Source organism: Saimiri boliviensis, chromosome 11, assembly GCF_048565385.1.
Source record: "Saimiri boliviensis isolate mSaiBol1 chromosome 11, mSaiBol1.pri, whole genome shotgun sequence".
NCBI lineage: Eukaryota > Metazoa > Chordata > Mammalia > Primates > Cebidae > Saimiri > Saimiri boliviensis.
The window spans coordinates 60294067-60315033 of NC_133459.1; the positions used below are offsets into that span (position 1 = coordinate 60294067).

General features: G+C 40.0%; 1 protein-coding gene across 9 annotated transcripts in view; it reads left to right on the plus strand.

Annotated features, from left to right (window-relative positions):
- PATJ (PATJ crumbs cell polarity complex component) overlaps nt 1-20967 on the plus strand; it is a 430121-nt gene that overhangs the window by 231441 nt on the left and 177713 nt on the right. For all 9 annotated transcript variants that reach the window (XM_074380917.1, XM_074380918.1, XM_074380919.1 and 6 more), the window contains exon 28: nt 17696-17892. In XM_074380917.1, the coding sequence (XP_074237018.1) occupies nt 17696-17892 (197 nt within the window). The remainder of the gene's footprint in view (nt 1-17695; nt 17893-20967) is intronic.

Sequence of the window (20967 nt, forward strand, 5' to 3'; positions counted from 1 at the left end):
CTAAAACCATAATTTTTGTTTTTTAAATATATAATCTGTAATTAAATTTATTGTCTCACAGTATATTTTTATATTGGCTTGTTGAAATCAGATTCCAACAAGGTCTCACATTACAGTACTTTCTGTTTGTTTGCTTGCTGTTTGAGAGATAGGGTCTCACTCTGTTCCCAGCCTGGAGTGCAGTGGCGTGATCGACTCACTACATCTTCAACCTCCCAGCCTCAGGGGATTCTCCAACCTCAGCCAGCTGGGATTACAGGCATGTGCCACCACATCCAGCTAATTTGTTTGCATTTGTAGTAGAGATGGGGTTTTGCCATGTTGGCCAGGCTGATCTTGAACTCCTAGCCTCAAGTAATTGGCCTGCCTCAGCTTCCCAAAGTACTGGGATTACAGGCATGAGCCACTGCACCCAGCCCAAACTGAAAATTCTTTGGATTAGTGGGTGGGTGATAAGAAATAAGATTGAAAGGTTAAAGGTTAATTGATCTTTCCCAGTACAAGAAAAAGGAAATAATAGTAGAATTAAACAAAAAAAAAGATTTAAAAGGTTAATTGGTAGGTTGTTTACAGCAATAATATTTCAAGTTTGGAATTTTGTAGAGGCATCCTTGAGTACCCCAGGGAGGAGGAGTTGAGGAGAGGTTCCATTTAAGACTTTTCCTGACAGATTCAACCAGAACACTTATTACAGGTGTGAGCCACCATGCTGGCTGGCATTACAGCATTTTACATCTCTTTTTAAAAAAGAAATTTATGGTTGGGTACAATGGCTCACACCTGTAATCCCAACACTTTGGGAGGATTACCTGAAGTCAGGAGTTCAAAACCAGCCTGACCAACATGTAGAAACCTCATCTCTACTAAAAATATAAAATTAACCAGGCATGGTGGCACATGCCTGTAATCCTAGCTACTCAGGAGGCTGTGGCAGGAGAATTGCTTGAACCTGGGAAGCAGTGGTTGTGGTAAATGGAGATCACGGCGTTGCACTCCAGCCTGGGCAACAAGAGCGAAACTCCATCTCCAGGAAAAAAAAACGAAAGAAAGAAAGAAATTTATTAGCTGGCTGCTGTGGTGAACATCTGTAGTCCCACAGCTACTCAGGAGGCTGAGGCAGGAGGATCCCTGAGGCCAGGAGTTTGAGGCTGTAGTACACTATGATGAGGCCCCTGTGAATAAACACTGCAGTCTAGCCTGGGCGACATAGTAAGACTCAAAAAAAAAAAAAAAAAATCAAAAAATTTGTTAATAAAAATAAGATGATTAAAAAAATAAATAAATGAAAAGAAGTTGATTGAAATACATACAAACAGAAAACTGAAGTATAGTTTGCCGAATTTTCACAAATAGCATATTCCCATGTAACCACCATCCAGATAATGAAATTAAACATGACTAATACCCAGAAGTCGCTTTGTGCCTCCTCTGATTCACCATTTCTTCCCTCTTCTCCAAAAGTCATCTTTGTCTTATTTTCTCTATTTGTTTATTGTTGATGTTGTTTATCTCTTACAGAAAGAGACTTTTTTCTATTTGTTTATACATTCATTTTCATATGCTGTTTCTTCTGATTAGTTATAGTTTCCTTCATATATTTTTACTTCTCAAATCTGAATGTACTAACTCAGAATTAAAAGTTGGTTAGTGCATAAGAAAAATCAGATTGAGATATTTATTATACTCAATTTTTCTAAGTGAAATTGTTATATTTAATGTATAGAGAGTGTTTTAAATGTTTTCTCTGTATTATATTATTCTTTGTTATTTGAAAACAGATCAGGTAACTAAATGTTTCTGAAATCGTATCGAGTCATTTATTCCAGTGTGTTGAACATTTGCTATTAAAATACTGGGCAGTGGCTCGAATTAAGTTTCTTTCTTGGGAGAAAGGCTCTGTTACTTAGCAACACCTATTAAATAATGGAGAAGTCTTATTGGCTTTCTTGGACAAGAAAAAGGCATCGATGCTTTGATAGCGAATTATGAGCAACTTGGGATGCCTTTCTTTAGAAACATTGTCCTGGGGCTAGAAAATCCATGTTTAAAATAAGCATGAGTGTTCAGCAGTGTCAAGAGACTCTTCTCTCTCCGATTATTCTAGTTGATGTTCATTCAGAGATACTTGAAGGAGTTTATTTATCTACTCATTTTATTTAGAAATGGGAGGGCATCTAGGTTATTTGAAAAGAAACTACAGTTCCTTCCCATCTTAGGTTCACAGGGCTGAGGCCCTTATAACAAAAGACAGATTAGGCTGGGCGTGATAGCTCACGCCTATAATCCCAACACTTTGGGAGGCCAGGGCAGGCGGATCTCGAGGTTAGGAGATTGAAACCATCCTGGCCAACATGGTGAAACCCCGTTTCTACTAAAAATACAAAAATTAGCCAGGTGTTGTGGCACACACCTGTAATCCCATCTACTTGGGAGGCTGAGGCAGGAGAATGACTGGAACCTGGAAGGCGGAGGTTGCAGTGAGCTAGATTGCACCACTGCACTCCAGCCTGGCAACAGAGCGAGTCTCTGTCTCAAAAAAAAGGGACAGATTAATGAAAGAAAAGCATACACATTTATTTAATATGTTTTACGTGACACAGGACACTTCATAAGGAAATGAAGTTCCAAGGTAACAAGCCTGTGTGGTTTTTATGCTGGATTTAAACTGAAGAACTAAGTAGGCGTGGAGAGGTAAAATTGGACAGAGGCATGATCTGATGTAATAAACTAGGAGGAATTTACAAAGGTTTGTGCTTAGATTATTCTCTGTGTCCCTGTGTCTTCAGAGATAAGGATGTTCTCTTCCTCTGGGTGTAGGAAAGGCACTTACTGCTTCAGGGTAAGATCAGAGAAATCCTTCTTAGGTTTTATGACCTGCTTCACCGGAGAAGTGGTGGGAGGAGAGTTAACTTCCTGCTTCTGCTGTTGTCTCAAATGCCAAGATGCCATATTGTGGGGAAGTGTGTCCTGAATCCCATCAAAAGTCAGTGAAAGCAGCTAAGCATAGAGGCACGTGCCTGTAGTCCTAGTTATTCAGGAGGCTGAGGCTGGAGGATTGCGTGAGTCCGGGAGGTTGGGGCTGCAGTGAGCCGTGATTGTGCCACTTAACTCTAGCCTGTTCTACAGAATGAGACCCTGTCTCAAAAAAAAAAAAAAGAAAAAAAGAATCAGCAAAAGACTATATAAAGATGGCTGTTGTTTTTAGAAATATTTCCCTGAAATACGAGATGTGGTAAGATTCTATCATTGTAACACCTTTGATATTTTGCTGCCAAAAGTTAGTACTTATGTAATTTGCATGTGTGTGTGTGTGTGTGTGTGTGTGTGTGTGTGTGTGTGGTGTGCATTTTCATATAGTAAATAAAGTATGGGTTCTTTGGTTTTTATGTTTCTTAATTTTAAAGGAGAACTTCATTGGCTTCAAGGAAAAATATACTCTTGACTCTACCTCTTTAAAATAATGTATATTCAGTGAAATTGAAATGAGTAAATTTTGTGAAACCCATTCTCTGTATGTTTTCTTTCCACTTATCCTTTTCTCACCCCACCGGTTGCTATGGCAACGACTCCCCACAGCCCCCAAAGCAAATGCCAGGCCATGTGGGTCCCCTGCAGTGGAGCCACATGTCTGATGCGGCACAACAGTTTGTGCTGACTCAGCCATGCACAGGAGGAGTTCTACCGTTTCTCTCCTCAATTTTGAATTAAAAACTAAACTGCCATTGCAGTGTCTGGATTTCTCAAAAATGAAAAATGAAGTCAGTTTTCCTTCTCCCCTTGAAATTCTAGGTTCACGTTTTATTGTACTTACTGAAGAGAAGCAATTGCCAGGGAGATTACAGGAAACCCCAGAGATTTAGCCAGCCTAGGAGGCTGAGAGGAAGGGAAATCTATTACACAGTCAAAATAAACCTCTTATTTAATCCTGAAGCCTGACAATGGAGACAGAGATAGTGTCCATGTTAGATTAGTCTTGTGAGGGGCCTATTTAAAGGCTGCCTTAAATTTGATCTCTGCCTTAAATTTGATAAACTTGGTGGTTGACTGTCAATCAGCAGCACTTTTTTCCTGGAAAGAAATGACTGTACTGCATGAGAAATTTGTCTGTAATTTACAAACCCAGTGGCTCTTGAGAAGCACCTGAGCACTTGTTATGAAGATTCCTAAACCTAACCCCAGACAACCTGGCTCAGAATCTGGTGGGGCCCAGTCAGGGTTCTGTTTTGTAAGCTCCAAAGGTGGTATTTAAGGTAGTATAAGGGAGAATGGTGGTATTTAAGGTAGTGTAAGGGAGAAAGTTTTATTTTTTCCTCACCCTTTGCAAGGTTCATAGCTGAGAACCTTATAACAAAACACAGATTAACAAGAGAAAAGTATAACAAACGTGTTTAACCAAAATTTTACACAGCACAGGAGCCTTCAGAAAGGAAGAACCGAAGACCCAGGGAAAACTGTGTGGTTTTATGGATAGTCTTGCAGAAGTGTGTAGGGGATGAAAGAGTATGATCTAGTGGTGTGAAAGTGGGGGAACTCAGCAAAGCCTGTTTGTTGTGATTTTTATGCATCTCTGTGTGCTATTCCCTCCCTCTGGGTATAGGGCAGGACACCTGTCACATACACATCTGCAGGGGAGAATGGAGGGAGGTCAGAGAGTGACCTTCCTAGGTTTTGGTGGCCTGCTTCTGGGAAGTGGGGGCAGGGGGCTTTCTAGTTTCTGTGCCCCACGTCAGGAGAAGGGCGGGTAGGAGAAGGTCAGAACACATACGCCTGCTTCTGTGGTTTTCTCAGTTTCCTTCGTTGTAAAATACTCATTCTGCCAAGGTGCTGCATTTTGGGGTATTGTGTTTTGAATCCTGACAATAGCAATAAATCTAAGCCTGACAAACTAAGGAGGTAGGTCTGGGAACCGTTGTTTCAGCTCTGAAGGGAACTTACTATCTGAAATTTCCACCGGTTGAAGATATAGCTGTGGTGCGATGAACAGGTCACAGCACTTAAATTCAGCAGAACTGACCCTGACATCGGCCAAGTAACCTCAGTTCTCTGAGTATCAGTCAACTTATGTGCAAATGGAGGCATTTGCAAAGGTGTGGGGAGGAATCAATGACACGGTCAACTGTGAACTGTCTCTTTCATAGAAGGAGGAGGTATTATGATCATGTGAGGATTCTGAAGATAGCTTCTTAAAACTGAGGAAGAAATTCGAAGTCATTTCATCTTTCCCTTAAAATGATACTGGAGAAGTTATACATGATTTGTTAGAGAAAAAAATTGAACTGTTTACTAGGAGAATTTATAACACTTTTGATATTTTATTGCCAAAAACTAGTACTGACATAATTTATGCATGTGGGGTTGTATTTCTTTGGTTTTTCTGTTTCTTAATTTTAAGAGAACTTCATTGGCTTCAAGTATTAGGTTGGTGCAAAAGTCATTGTGGGTTTTTTTTCATTACTTTTATTTGGCAAAAATCACAATGACTTTTGCACCAACCTAATAAAAGGATACTCTTTACACCACCTCTTTAATCTATAGCTTCTGTCTATAAATTAGCTTCATAACCTTATATGAGATTTTCATTCTTTGTTCTTATTTATCAAATGGAGAAGGTAAGGGTGGGTGACTGTAAGAGAAGGACCATGATTTCTTAGTTCGTTTTGCCTGAATTAAGTCTCTGATTTCATGATACAGTGAAAACATAGCAATTAATGTTTCTGAAGAGTTGGACCTGCCATCTTTTAAACTCCATCTCACCATGAGTCTAAATAAAAATCATAGCATAACTCAGATTCTGAGGCCTGAAAATGTTAATGAAAATTCAGTGAAAGCATATGTGTTACAGAGCATTTGGCTCTTTTATTCTCTTATTATTACGCTTTCTGTTTTATGAGCCACTGAAAAAAATGATTACCTATAAATCTTTTTGCTTGTCAAGTTTCTTCAGTTTGATAGAGTGGGTTGTAAAAGATAATGTGTGCATAGTAATTTGTTTTTCTAGTAGTACTACCAGATTTTAATTTTGAATACAGATTTAAAGAGGAAACTGTTTTCTTTCTTTTAACTGAAGAGATCGTTGTCTTTGGGAAAAAAAATTGTATATACCTAGAACTTTTAGATTTCCAATCACTTTTATGTAGCATTGTTTCAGGCAGTGTTGGAACAGTGTGTCCTAGCAATTGAAGAGGATCTTCAAAATCACCCACTTCTGTTTTCAATAGTAATTTAGATGGACTGCCTAACATAAGCCAGATACTGCTGTGGGCATAGAAGACTGCAGAGAGTTGGGTAGACAAGGAGCCCATGGCGTTTATATTCTAGGGGAGGGACGTCAAAGGAAAGAAGGATTCTAAAAAGATACTTTCACCTAGGATTGTGAAAATAGATGGACAGAACTGGAGACAAGGTCTTGCTCTGTCACCAGGCTGGTATGCAGTGGTGCGAGCTCAGCTCACTGCAACCTCCACCTCCTGGGTTCAAATGATTTTCCTGCCTCAGCCTCTGGAGTAGCTGAGATTACAGGTGTGCATCACCATGCCCAGCTAAATTTTGTATTTTTAGTAGACACGGGGTTTCACTATGTTGACCAGGCTGGTCTCAAACTTCTGACCTCACTCGTGATTTGCCTGCCTCAGCCTCCCAAAGTGCTGGGATGACAGGCATGAGCCACCGTGCCCTGCCTAAGTATGCTCAATTCTTTAATGTTTCAGGGTTGGCATTTTTTTGGCTGAGCTTTATTTTGTCAAGCTTATTTTATTCTCCCACAAAAAGAGAAAATAATAAAAAGAAATTAAGGAAAGCTGAATAACTCATTTATTAGCATTTAGGCAAATGAAGTCAGAACAAGCTGGATGCAGGATTGTTGAAAATGTCAGCCAAAATGAGGCCTTGGCATGATGCAGTAGAAAGTGTAGCTGACCAATGGGTTGAGATGAGCTAGAGTATCTATACTATTCAGTATAGTTTGCAGTTATTAGTTGTTTTTCCTGACAACACACTAAAATAAGTGGGTGACTTCAGCTGTTGGCATTTTTCTCAATGCTCTTACCTCCCTGTAACTGGTCATATGCATGCTTGTCTCCAGTGATAGATTTTGAGGTCCTTGAAAACAAGTTCAGTATTGTATTCCCTTTGTATCACAAGCCTAGCCTGAATTTGGATTCAATTCATATTAGTTCATTGAATAAATAGGATTATAGTAGGGTCACAGAAAAGCATTGACTAGAAAAATAAAGCTGCTGGTTTTGGCTGGGCATGGTGGCTCATGCCTATAATCCCAGCACTTTGGGAGGCTGAGGGGGTGGATCATGAGGTCAAGAGACTGAGACCAGCCTGGCCAACATGGTGAAACCCCGTATCTACTAAAAATACAAAAATTAGCTGGGCATGGTGGCACGCTTCTGTAGTCCCAGCTACTTGGGAGGCTGAGGGAGGAGGATCACTTGAACCCAGGAGGTAAAGTTTGCCGTGAGCCAAGATTGTGCCACTGCACTCCAGCCTGGTGACAGAGGGAGACATTGTCTAAAAAAAAAAAGCTGCTGGTTTCAAAAGTCAGAATAATAAATCTATAACTTAGTCCCTCAGTGGGATATTGATAAGGGAACCAATTTTTTGGCCATCAATAGGGTTCTTTTTAAAATTGTGGTAAAATATATATAACAAAATTTACTGTTTTAACCATCTTTAATGTATTAATCAGTGTTAAATACATGCACATTGTACAACCATCCCTCTCCAGAACTTTTTTATTTTCTCAAACAGAAACTACAGAAAGGGTTTTGATTCTACACTTGACTAGCACACAATTGGAAAGCTGTTCCAGTAGCCTCCCTATGATGGGACAGACACTTGATCTAGTGGCGGCATTTCTCTGCACCTCCAGATGTTCCAAGGGTCTCCTCATTACCTCAGAGAAGAGGCTCTGGGGGAGAACTATGTTAGCCCCTTGCTCTGATGGTTCCACTGGAGGGCTGTGTGGCGTCCTGCCGTCATGGGGGAAGCTGCTTTCTTTCCTAATTCTCCATTTCTCTCAAAACAAGCAAAAGTTAAGTAGAAAACAGTAGCTTTGTCACCTACTTAAGACTAACTTAAAACCTCAACGTAACTAAATTATGGAAACAAAAGTCGTGAGATTTGTTTCCCCTAACATTATTTGGACGACTTGCATCTCCCAGGCATTTTTAGGAAACATCCACTTTTAAAGTAACCCCATTTTTTCATGGAGGTTTAGTAATTGGTCCAAGGAATCAGAGATGTTAAGTGCCTCAGCCAGTGTTTGAACTTGATTCTGACCCTAACCCTTGCTCTTTCTATTCTACCACAAGAATATGTGATGCCTCAGGGCTGGCATTACGGGCATGAGCCACTGTGCCCAGCCTCATTTCCATTTCTTTAATAGCTATTAGTTCATTACAGTTTTACATTTATTCTTGCACTAAATAGTGTGTTTTAATTTTTTTGAGAAATACATCTACATCATATAGATTTTTAAATGTACCAACTCATAGTTTGTATTGATGTACTGTCCATAATTTTTTTTGTAAAAACTTGTCTGCAGTTATTTTTCTTTTAGTTCTGCAGTTTATTTTTATTTATTTATTTTTAGAGATGGGGCCTCACTCTGTTGCCCAGGCTAAAATGCGTAGCACAATCACAGCTCACAATAGCTTTGAACTCCTGGACTTGTGATCCTCGCGCCTCAAGCTCCCTGAGTAGCCAAAATTATAGGCGCACGCCACTATGCCAGGCTAACTTTTTAAGTGTTTTACACAGACAGGGTCTCGCTATGTTGCCCAGGCTTGTCTCAAAGTCCTGGGTGCAATCAGCCCTCCCAAAATGCTGGGATTACAAGCGTAAGCCACTGTGTCCAGCTTTGTAATGTATTTTTTGTCATCTATTTTTTCTCATTAAATTTTTGAAAAGCCTATCTTATTAGTGTTTTCCAAAAAGTAGGTTTTAATTTCATTGACCTTTGTTTGGTTTGGTTTGGTGGTGATAGTTCTGTGTTCATTCGTTTGTAGATGCCCTTATTTTGCTCTTTTCTCTCTTCTTATTTCTTAGCATTTGTTGTGTAGTTCTTTTTCCAACTTCTTGGTTATAATGCTTTTTTTTTTTTTTTAACTTGTTTTCTGGTAAATTCTTCAAAATTATAAATTGCCTTCTAAGTTCTGCTTTAGCTGTGTCTCTCTAGTTTGACATCTAGAATTATAATTTTTATTCAATTGTGAATACTGTATATCTTAATTTACTGTTAAAATCTTGGGTTTTTTACTAACATTAATTTATTTTTAAGCATCTATCTTTTTATTGTTAATTTATGGTATTTTTGTTTTATTGTGCTATATTTCAAGAGCACAACCTATGTAATATTGAGTCTTTGAAAGGTACTGAAGTTTCCTTTATGGCCCAATATGCAGTCTGTTTCTGTCCTTGTTCTGTGTGTGATTTGCCAAAAACATGTATTTTGTGTCTGTCGGTTGTGGAATTCTCTTATGTCTATTACTTTGAGTGTATTGTCTTGTTAAAATCATCAACATCTTTTTTTTTTTTTTTTTTTTTTGAGATGGAGTTTCGCTCTTGTTACCCAGGCTGGAGTGCAATGGCGCGATCTCGGCTCACCGCAACCTCCGCCTCCTGGGTTCAGGCAATTCTCCTGCCTCAGCCTCCTGAGTAGCTGGGATTACAGGCACGCGCCACCACGCCCAGCTTGTTTTTTGTATTTTTAGTGGTGACGGGGTTTCACCATGTTGACCAGGATGGTCTCGATCTCTTGACCTCGTGATCCACCCGCCTCGGCCTCCCAAAGTGCTGGGATTACAGGCTTGAGCCACCGCGCCCGGCAACATCTTTTTTTTTTTTTTAAGATGCCTTATCATTTTCTGAGACAGGTGTGTTAAAATTGGTGTTTCGTGTTGTTTTCTTGCTGTGATATTATTTCTTAACTGTCTTACCCTATAGGTCCAATAAACAGAGCAGATGAGAGCATAAGTGCTCTGGTTGAATCTGGGACAAACGATCTTACATGGAGCCTCCTGTCAACTCCCCATTCCTAGAGGACTCTACAGCACCTCTGTAGAACCCCTAAAATGGAATATTATCGCTGTAAACAACCTATCAGTTAACTTTTAACCTTTCAATCTTATTTATAATCACACACCCACTAATCCAAAGAAGTTCCAGTTTGCAGCCAATAGCTACTCATGTTCTCCTCCTGATCCCACCTGCATTTTCCTTTTTTTTTTTTTAAGTTCTTTGCATCTCACAACTTTTAAGAATCTATTCTACACCCAAGACATTCAGAAATTTTTTTTTTTTTAAGGAAAAAAAGAAAAAGAAAGAAAGAAAAAAGAATGAAGGAGAGGAAGAAAGAGGAAGAGCAAGAGGGAGAAAGAATGGGAGTGTTGTTTTATTGCCCAGGCTAGAATGCAGTCTAAAAATGGGTATTGAAAACTTCTTTTTTTTTTTTTTTTTTTTTTTTTAAGACGGAGTTTCGCTCTTGTTACCCAGGCTGGAGTGCAGTGGTGCGATCTCGGCTCACCGCAACCTCCGCCTCCTGGGTTCAGGCAATTCTCCTGCCTCAGCCTCCTGAGTAGCTGGGATTACAGGCACGTGCCACCATGCCCAGCTACTTTTTTTTGTATTTTTAGTAGAGACGGGGTTTCACCATATTGACCAGGACAGTCTCGATCTCTTGACCTCGTGATCCACCCGCCTCGGCCTCCCAGAGTGCTGGGATTACAGGCTTGAGCCACCGCGCCCGGCTGAAAACTTCTTTTATGTCAATAATTGTGCTTAATAATGGAGACAAAAAAAAAATGAGGGAAGAAAATAACAAACGAGCAGCCAACCAATATTTCATTTAAACCTATGAGTAGGCGTGATGTGGTACTGATAAGAATGTATATTTTGTGTATTTAAAGTGGAGAGTTTAATAAATGTTTATTAAGTTTACTCGTTCTGGATCTGAGTTCAAGTCCTGGATATCCTTGTTAATTTTTTGTCTCGCTGATCTTTCTAATACTGATGTTGAAGTCTCCCACTATTATTGTGTGGGAGTCTAAGTCTCTTTATTGTGTGGGAGTCTAAGTCTCTTTATAAGTCTTATGTATTTGGGTGTTCCTGTATTGGGTGCATATGTATTTAGGATCATTAGCTCTTCGTGTTGCATTGATCCTTTTATCATTATGTAATGTTCTTCTTTGCTTCTTTGATCTTTGTTGCTTTAAAGTCTATTTTATCAGAGGCGAGAATTGCAACTCCTGCTTTTTATTTATTTATTTATTTTTGCTCTCCATTTGGTTGGTAAATCTTTCTCCATCCCTTTGTTTTGAGTCTTTGTGTATCCTTGCATGTGAGATGAGTCTGGATGCAGCATATCGATGGGTTTTGGCTATGTCTTTTGATTGGGGGGATTTAATAGATTTAAATTTAGGATTAATAATAATATATGTGAGTTTAATAGTGCCATTTGATACTAGCTAGCTGTTTTGCCCATTAATTGATGTAAATTCTTCATTATGTTGATGCTCTTTACTTTTCAGTATATTTTTGGAAAGGCTGATGCTGTTTGTTCCTTTCTATGTGTAGTGGTTCTTTCAGAAGCTCTTGTAAAGCAGGCCTGGTGGTGATGAAATCTCTGAGTACTTGCTTGTTCACAAAAGATTTTATTTTTCCTTCACTTGTAAAGCTTAGTTTGGCTGGATGTGAAATTCTGGGTTGAAAGTTCTTTTCTTTAAGGATGTTGAATATTGGCTCCCACTCTCTTCTGGCTTGTAGGGTTTCTGCTGAGAGATCTGCTCTGAGTCTGATAGGCTTCCCTTTGTGGGTAACCTGACCTTTCTCTTTAGCTGCCCTTAGTATTTTCTCCTTCATTTCAACCCTGGTGAATCTGATAATTATGTGCCTTGAGGTTGGTCTTCTTGAGGAATATCTCTGTGGTCTTCTCTTTATTACCTGGAGTTGAATATTGTCCGGCCTTGCTAGGTTGGGAAAAATTTCCTGAATAATATCCTGAAGAGTATTTTCCAGCTTGGGTTCATTCTCTTCGTCACACTCAGGTGCACCTATCAAACATAGATTAGGTCTTTTCACATAGTCCCATATTTCTTGGAGACTTTGCTCATTCCTTTTCTTCCTTTTTTCTCTAATCTTGTCTTCTCGTTTTATTTCATTAAATTGGTCTTCGACCTCTGATATCCTTTCTTTTGCTTGATCAATTCGGCTGTTAAAACTTGTGCATACTTCACGAAGTTTTCGCGTTGTTTTTTTCAGCTCCATTAATTCACTTATATTCCTCTGTAAATTGTCTATTCTCGTTAGCATTTTGTCAAACCTTTTTTCAAAGTTCTTAGTTTCTTTGCATTGGGTTAGAACAAGTTCTTTTAACTCACAGAAGTTTCTTATCAACCACCTTTTGAAGCCTGCTTCTGTTAATGGAACACACTCGTTCTCCATCAGGCTTTGTTCCATTGCTGATGAGGAACTGTGATCCCCTGTAGAGGGAGAGGCGTTCTGGTTTTGGGTATTCTCAGCCTTCTTAGGCCGGTTTCTTCCCTTCGTTATAAATTTATTCATCTGTGGTCCTTATAATTACCGACTTTCTAGTTAAGTTTCTGAGTGGACGTCCAACTTGTTGATTCCCAGCGCCAGAATCTGAGCAACCCACTGCACCGGCCAGCGGCTTTAAGATTGATGGTGCTTTTCTGCCCGGGAATCTCTGGTCTGGCTTCCTTCTTTAGTCCGTCCTTCAATCAGCTGAATAGGTGACTCTGTCTTGCCGGAGCTCCAAACGTCGGCCAACAGGAAACCCAGTCTCGTTTACTCTGCACCAAGAACCGAGCCGGCCACGAGAGTCGCGCTGGCGACCCGTGGGGCTCCTCCGCTGGGAATCTCCTGGTCCGTGAGCAACAAAAATTCATCTGAAAATGTGGCGTCCTCTTGTTCTCTGTGCTTTCACTGGGAGCTATAATCCCAAGCTGCTAGTGATCAGCCATCTTGGATCTCTCTCGCGTATTCCTCTTGCCATTTCACCCTCCAAGATTCTTCTTCCCATAATCAAATTCTATACCTTACTCAAGACTCTGCTTAAATTTTGCTAATTTCAAAAAAAAAAAAAAAAAAAAAAAAAAACAACTCTTTTCTAGCCATATCCATTATTGGAATTCTAAAAGCAATTACTGGGGATGGGCATGGTGGCTCATGCCTGTAATTCCAGCACTTTAACAGGCCAAGGTGGGAGGATCACCTGTGGGCAAGATTTTGAGACCAGCTGGCCTATGTGGTGAAACCCCTTCCCTCCTAAAAATACAAAAATTAGCTGGGCCTGGTGCTTCAATCCTGTAATCCCAGCTACTCAGGGGGCTGAGGCAGGAGAATTGCTTGAACCTGGGAGGTGGATGTTGCTGTGACCCAAGATCGCACCACTGCACTCCAGCCTGGGTGACAGAGCGAGACCTGGTCTCAAAAAATAAAATAAAATAGGCCGGGCATGGTGGCTCACGCCTGTAATCCATGCACTTTGGAGGCCAAGGTGGGCGGATCACCTGAGGTCAGGAGTTCAAGACCAGCCTGACCAACATGGTGAAACCCCATCTTAAAAAAAATAATAATAATAAATAAATAAAAATAAAATAAAAGTAATTATTGGTAGCACAATTAATTTAGTATTTATTCCCTGTTCTAATTAATAAATTAGTATTTATTCAGTGGCCAGCAGTCATAATGGTTGGGAATTTTAAAAATAACTGCAGTTGTTTAATATTTGTTGTGTTTACCTTGCTTCTCCTCTTAAGTTGTGTGGGCATCTTTAGTGTAATTCGCGTCTTGCATGTCTCTGCTCATTCAAATACCCACACGGCATCTTGTTCTTGGTTGCCAACCAGCAAAAAGCCTTATATTTATTCACTTCAGTATTAATATGACTTAACTTTTCCTATATAGTTGACAGTTTTGTGACCTTGCAAGTCCTTTATTTTACTGCATTTTGCTAAGTGTGTTCATTATTATTAGTAATAAGCTTTGTTCAGTGAGAATCCTTTAAGATTCTCTTCAAAATTCTTGAAAAGCAGATTTATTTTCTTTCTAAAATAAGCCCCCCATGCTTTATTCTTTTATTATAAATGTATGCATAAAGTCATTTTTATGAGTCTAAATTTATCTACTCACTTATGAAGCAGTGTTAAGTCTGGTAAAGTGATCGAGTGGACTGGGCTGTCTTGTTCCCTACTCTACCTTAAGATGGACAATTCGACTTGAGCTTTTAACTTGCAAGGTTCCCTCCTAAGGACAGCAAATGTAATATAAGTGAAACATTAGAATGAGCATTTAGAGTTCCAAGAGGGGTCAGGCCAGGCATGGTGGCTCATGCCTATAATCTGCGAGGCTGAGGCGAGTGGATCTTGAGGTCAGCCTGGCCAACATGGTGAAACACTGTGTCTACTAAAAAAAAACCAAAAAACAAAAAATTAGCTGGGTGTGGTGGCAGGCACCTGTAATCCCAGCTACTTGGGAGGCTGAGGCAGGAGAATCACTTGAACCCAGGAGGCAGAGGTTGCAGTGAGCTGAGGTTGTGCCATTGTACTCCAGCCTGGGTGACAGAGCAAGACTCCGTCTCAAAAAAAAAAAAAAAAAAAAAAAAAAAGAGTTACAAGAGGGTCATAATCCACAATCTGTTAATTTATTATTTAAAAGTTGATGAGCCGGGCGTGGTGGCTCAAGCCTGTAATCCCAGCACTTTGGGAGGCTGAGGCGGGTGGATCACGAGGTCAAGAGATCGAGACCATCCTGGTCAACATGGTGAAACCCCGTCTCTACTAAAAATACAAAAAATTAGCTGGGCATGGTGGCGTGTGCCTGTAATCCCAGCTACTCAGGAGGCTGAGGCAGGAGAATTGCCTGAACCTGGGAGGCGGAGGTTGTGGTGAGCCGAGATCGCGCCATTGCACTCCAGCCTGGGTAACAAGAGCGAAACTCCGTCTCAAAAAAAAAATAAAAATAAAAAGTTGATAAGATTATGGCTTCCAGCCAATGGTAGTAGGCATGAAGCCTTTGAGTGTGGCAGCACACCTGGCCTGATCTTGTGCTGTGTGGGGTACAGGGCATGCTTAAAGCAGTACCATCCTCACACTGATTTGTCAACGTGGTTTTGCTGCACAGAACCGACACAAGTGAAACATAGCCAGCCATCTCCTAAAACAGGTCCTTTCGACCCGAACGTCGAGGTAGCAAAGTGAGACAGAAAATAGAATAAGAGAAGTATAGAACACCTATAAACTATGAGCTACTAAGCCCTTTAACATGTATGTTGTTCAATTTTCCCAACATCCGTGAAATGGATAGTAACAGTTTACAGATGAAGTAGTGAAATCGCATAGACATAAAACAGAGTATTCACTATTAGATGTTGAGTAAATGGTAGATTTGTAGAATGAATTCAAATATGACTGCTAAACCAACACCCTTAATTTCTCTTGCTTTTGTTCCCATAACCCAGTGTTATTTTGTACCCTTTGTATTAATATATATTAATGTAATTATTTAGAGTTAATTGTTGATTTTCTTTCCTACTGGACCATAAGTCCTAAGAGTAGAAAACATGATTGTTTGGTTCAGTGTTATATCTCTAAGACCAAACACTTTGTTTGTCTTACGGCTGGTGCTCAGATAATATTTTTGTTTCCCTTTTTAGTGCAGGTGGTTTAGGGCAGATAGGAAGGGGACCATGGTTCCTACCATTTTGTGTTGATTGACTTAGGTACGAAAAGAATCCATGGAAAGTCTAGGCCAGTGTGAACCTGAACGATCAGAAGGTTTTATGAGTGTTAGTTAAATTTCTTAGGAGGAAATAATTTTTAACTGTAACCTACATCTAAGGCCATGCATGACCTTCAGTACCTTCATTCTCAAAAAGAAAGTATTATAGAGCTTGGCACAATGCCACATACCTGTAGTTCCAGCAACTTGGGAGGCTGAGGTAAGAGCATCACTTGAGCCCAGGATTTGGAGGCTGTAGTATGCTATAGTCACGCCTGTGAATAGCCACTGGAGCACTCCAGTCTGGGCAGTGTAGCAAGACTCTGTCTGTTAAAAAACAAAAAGATTGGCCAGGTGCGGTGGCTCACGCCTGTAATCCCAGCACTTTGGGAAGCCGAGGCGGGCAGATCACCTGAGGTCAAGGGTTTGAAGCCAGTCTGGCCAACATGGTGAAACCCCATCTCTACTAAAAATACAGAAATTAGCCAGGTGTGGTGGTGGGTGCCTGTATTCCCAGCTACTTGGGAGGCTGAGACAGGATAATCGCTTGAACCTGGGAGGTGGAAGTTGCAGGGAGCCGGGATTGCGGTACTACACTCCAGCCTAGGGCCAGGCGCGGAGCTCACGCCTATAATCTCAGCACTTTGGGAGGCTGAGGTGGCCGGATCACCTGAGGTCAGGAGTTTAAGGCCAGCCTGGCCAACATGGTGAAACCCTGTCTCTACTGAAAATACAAAAAAAAAAAAAAAATTAGCTGGGCATAGTGGCGGACACCTGTAATCCCAGCTACTTGGGAGGCTGAGGCAGGAGAATCACTTGAACCTGAGAGGAGGAGGTTGCAGTGATCCAAGAATGTGCCATTGCATTCTGTCCTGGGTAACAAGAGTGGAACTCTGTCGTGGACCGTCCGGGACGGGTAGGCACGTCTGCCGGGAGTCTCTCGAAGTACAAGAGGGTCCCAATACCTGGAAGAGGGAGTGCGCCTGGAAAAATAATAAAGACAGAGAGAGAGAAAGCGAGGCGTCCGGAGGGCTGATAGGCTGTGCCTAAACAGCAAATTTTATTTTTCAAAGGCCAGGAATAAATACACTTTCTTGGCTCTTGCTATGACACTTTTCATAGCAAGAGGAAATGCAAATGTATGCCTCACATGGCCTATACAATAGAGAAGTCAGATATACAATCAGTGGTTGTAAAAAGTAACAGAATTTCCTGTAATCACAAAGCTTGTCTGCATCCTAACATTATTCACAAAGCTTGTTTACATCCAAACATTATTCACAAAGCTTGTTTACATCCAGACATCATTCCTCCTGGCTGCAGGTATCTCTGGTTTGACCTTGTTTTAGAACTGAGATGTGAAAAGGTTTTCTGGTTTTGCTCATCAGAATATCTTTTAATCGGATTCTCCTTTGTCTACTCCTGACTCAACTTAACTCAACTTCCCCATTCAGGAGTCTCTGAGTCAGAAATCAAAGCCATCCCTTATGGTGGCATTTGCTTTGCAAATATCGACAGTTAAACCATTATCTAGGGTACAAGGCAGTCAGGTAAGGTTTAAGGCTTATTCTTAAAGAGTCATAAAAAGGTTAAAAGCAGGAACCGGTTGCTGGCAGGGCGTCACTCAGTCTAGCAGCACCGCGTAGTTTTAGACCCAAACGATATTGTGGTTGATATTAGAAACTGATCATTCATCTTTCAGTTCCTGTATTTCCGGATAGCTCGACTGCCTCCAGTAGGAAACTGTGTTTGGGATCAAACTCACCGTATAGTGAGACTCACGCCTTTTGGGGGTCTCACACGGGAATGTTCCCCACAGAACTCCATCTCAAAAAAAAAAAATAGATACCATGGTTGAGAAATCACAGTGAGGATGGGGAAATGCTGTGACATCTCAATAAGACAGATCCAGCTACTCTATTTAATTTTTAAAACGTTCTTTTAATAGAAAAAATCAGACAAAGATATGCAGAACTGCCTGGAGAACTGCACATTATTGAACTTGAAAAGGATAAGAACGGACTTGGACTCAGCCTTGCTGGCAATAAAGACCGATCACGCATGAGCATATTTGTGGTGGGAATTAACCCAGGAGGACCTGCTGCAACAGATGGGCGAATGCATGTTGGAGATGAGCTCTTAGAGGTGAGAAGCATATGTTTCTAGTTTCTGTTTTGGTGAAGTGGATGGGTGCAGTGGATGTTCTAAAGGAAAATGAGGGGAAAGGAAAATGATGTCAAATTATATTTCCTTCAACTATTTAAAATCATTTTCAAAGCGAGAACAGAAATCAAATTATTGCTTGCAAATATTATTTGCTGCTTGAGTAAAGAGTAATCTCACAGATTATTTTAGAATTTCTTAAGTAAAATATCGTGGAAACATATTAAAACCATAGGGCTTGTTTTTAATAGCAATTTTAAAATATTCAAAATTAATTTGGTTGTATAGTAACCTAATCTTGTTAGCATTTCTCAAAATTATCTTTGGGTTTTGAATTTACCATAAGTGTAACTGTTGTTGTTTTTCAGGGTTTTTTAAGAAAATGTTAGAGCCAACAAGAGCCTGTGAAATCTCAAAAATAATAGTTAATGTCTGTGAAGTTCAGGATGTGGGTTAAGGCTGCATATAGGTTCTTTCTTTAGGAATTGAATAGACAGAAGAGAAACTAAGAAGATGACTGATCCTCTTTTAATGACTCCAGATAATTTCATTAATAATCTGAAAAGGTTATTCTTATTCTTCTACACTTAAACTCAAGGTATCTGTTCTGAGTGTATCTTAGTTTGATACTCATTTCGTTGTTCATTCACCCATTCTTTCACCTAACACTTTTGAGAGTCTATTAGGACTGGAGATGGAAAAAGAGATGAATACATCCAAGTTCCTTCATTAGGAACTTTTCTTCCCCTAGCTCACAGCCTAGGGGAAGAAAACAGACATGAAAATGTATTTATACTGGGAGGGAGAGATCCAAGATGGCTGATCACTAGCAGCTCGGGATTGTAGCTCCCAGTGAAAGCACAAAGAAGGAGAGGACGCCACACCTTCACATGAATTCTTGTTGCGCACGCACCAGGAGATTCCCAGCGGAGGAGCCCCACGGGTCACCAGCGCGACTCTTGTGACCGGCGAGGCGGTTTTGCCCGCGCCTTGGAGCGTTGGTTCTTGGTGCAGAGTCAGAAAAGCACCATCAATCTTAACGCTGCTGATTTAGTCGGCACAGTGGGTTGCTCAGATTTCGGCGCTGAGAATCAATAAGTTGGACGTCCACTCAGAAACTCAATTACAAAGACGGTAATTATAAAGACCACATGGATAAATCTACAACGAAGGGAAGAAAACAGCCAAAAAAGGCTGAGAATACCCAAGATCAGAACGCCTCTCCCTCAGCAGGGGATCACAGTTCCTCATCAGCAACGGAACAAGGCTTGATGGAGAACGAGTGTGTTCCAATTACAGAAGCAGGCTTCAAAATGTGGATAATAAGAAACTCCTGTGAATTAAAAGAACTTGTTCTAACACAATCCAGAGAAACTAAGAACTTTGAAAAAAGGTTTGACGAAATGTTAACAAGAATACACAATTTAGAGAGGAATATAAGTGAATTGATGGAGCTGAAAAACACAATACAAGAACTACGTGAAGTATGCACAAGTTTTAACAGCCGAATTGATCAAGCAGAAGAAAGGGTATCAGAGGTCGAAGACCAACTCAATGAAATAAAACAAGAAGACAAGATTAGAGAAAAAAGGATAAAAATGAACGAGCAAAGTCTCCAAGAAATATGGGACTATGTGAAAAGACCTAATCTACGCTTGATAGGTGTACCTGAATGTGACGAAGAGAATGAATCCAAGCTGGAAAATATGCTTCAGGATATTATTCAGGAAAATTTTCCCAGCCTAGTAAGGCAGGATAATATTCAACTCCAGGTAATACAGAGAACACCACAAAGATATTCCTCAAGAAGAGCAACTCCAAGGCACATAATCGTCAGATTTACCCGGGTTGAAATGAAGGAGAAAATACTAAGGGCAGCCAAAGAGAAAGGTCAGGTTACCTACAAAGGGAAGCCTATCAGACTCAGAGCAGATCTCTCAGCAGAAACCCTACAAGCCAGAAGAGAGTGGGGGCCAATATTCAACATCCTTAAAGAAAAGAACTTTCAACCCAGAATTTCACATCCAGCCAAGCTAAGCTTCATAAGTGAAGGAAAAGTAAAGTTTTTTGTGAACAAGCAAGCACTCAGATTTCATCACCACCAGGCCTGCTTTACAAGAGCTTCTGAAAGAACCACTACATATAGAAAGGAATAAACAGTATCAGCCTTTCTAAAAAATACCAAAAAGAGCATCAATATAATGAAGAATTTACATCAACTAATGGACAAAATAGCCAGCTAATATTAAATGGCAATATTAAACTCACATATATCATTGTTAATTCTAAATTTAAATTGACTAAATCCCCCAATCCAAAGACAGACAGACAATTTAGATAAAAAACTAAAACCCATCAGTATGCTGCATCCAGACCCATCTCACATTCAAGGATACACAAAGACTCAAAACAAGGGTTGGAGAAAGATTTACCAACCAAACAGAGAGCTAAAATAAATAAATAAAAAGCAGAAGTTACAATTTTTGCCTCTGATAAAATAGTTGTTAAAGCAACAAAGATCAAAAGAAGCAAAGAAGGACATTATATAATGATAAAAGGATCAATGCAACAACAAGAAGAGCTAAAGATCCTAAATATGTACGCACCCAATACAGGAATACCCAGACATACAAGACTAATAAAGAGACTTAGACTCCCACACAATAATAGTCGGAGACTTCAACATTAATATTAGACAGATCAATGAGACAGAAAATTAACAACAATATCCAGGGCTTGAACTCAGATCTGTAACAAGTAAACGTAATTAACATTTATAGAACTCTCCACTTTAAATACACAAAATATACACTCTTATCAGTACCACATCATATCAACTTAGAAGTTTAAAAAAAAAAAAAGAAAATGTATTTATACTGCACAATGAGAAATGCAGTAATAATGATGATGATGATGAGAGTAACAGCTAACATATACCTGGTACCAAACACAACAGCTTCTTTTACTGGTGAGATCACAAAGTAAATGATGGCATTAGGATTCAATGGCAGGCAGTTTGACTTGTAGCTCTTGGTAAGCCATTGTGCTTGAAGGCCT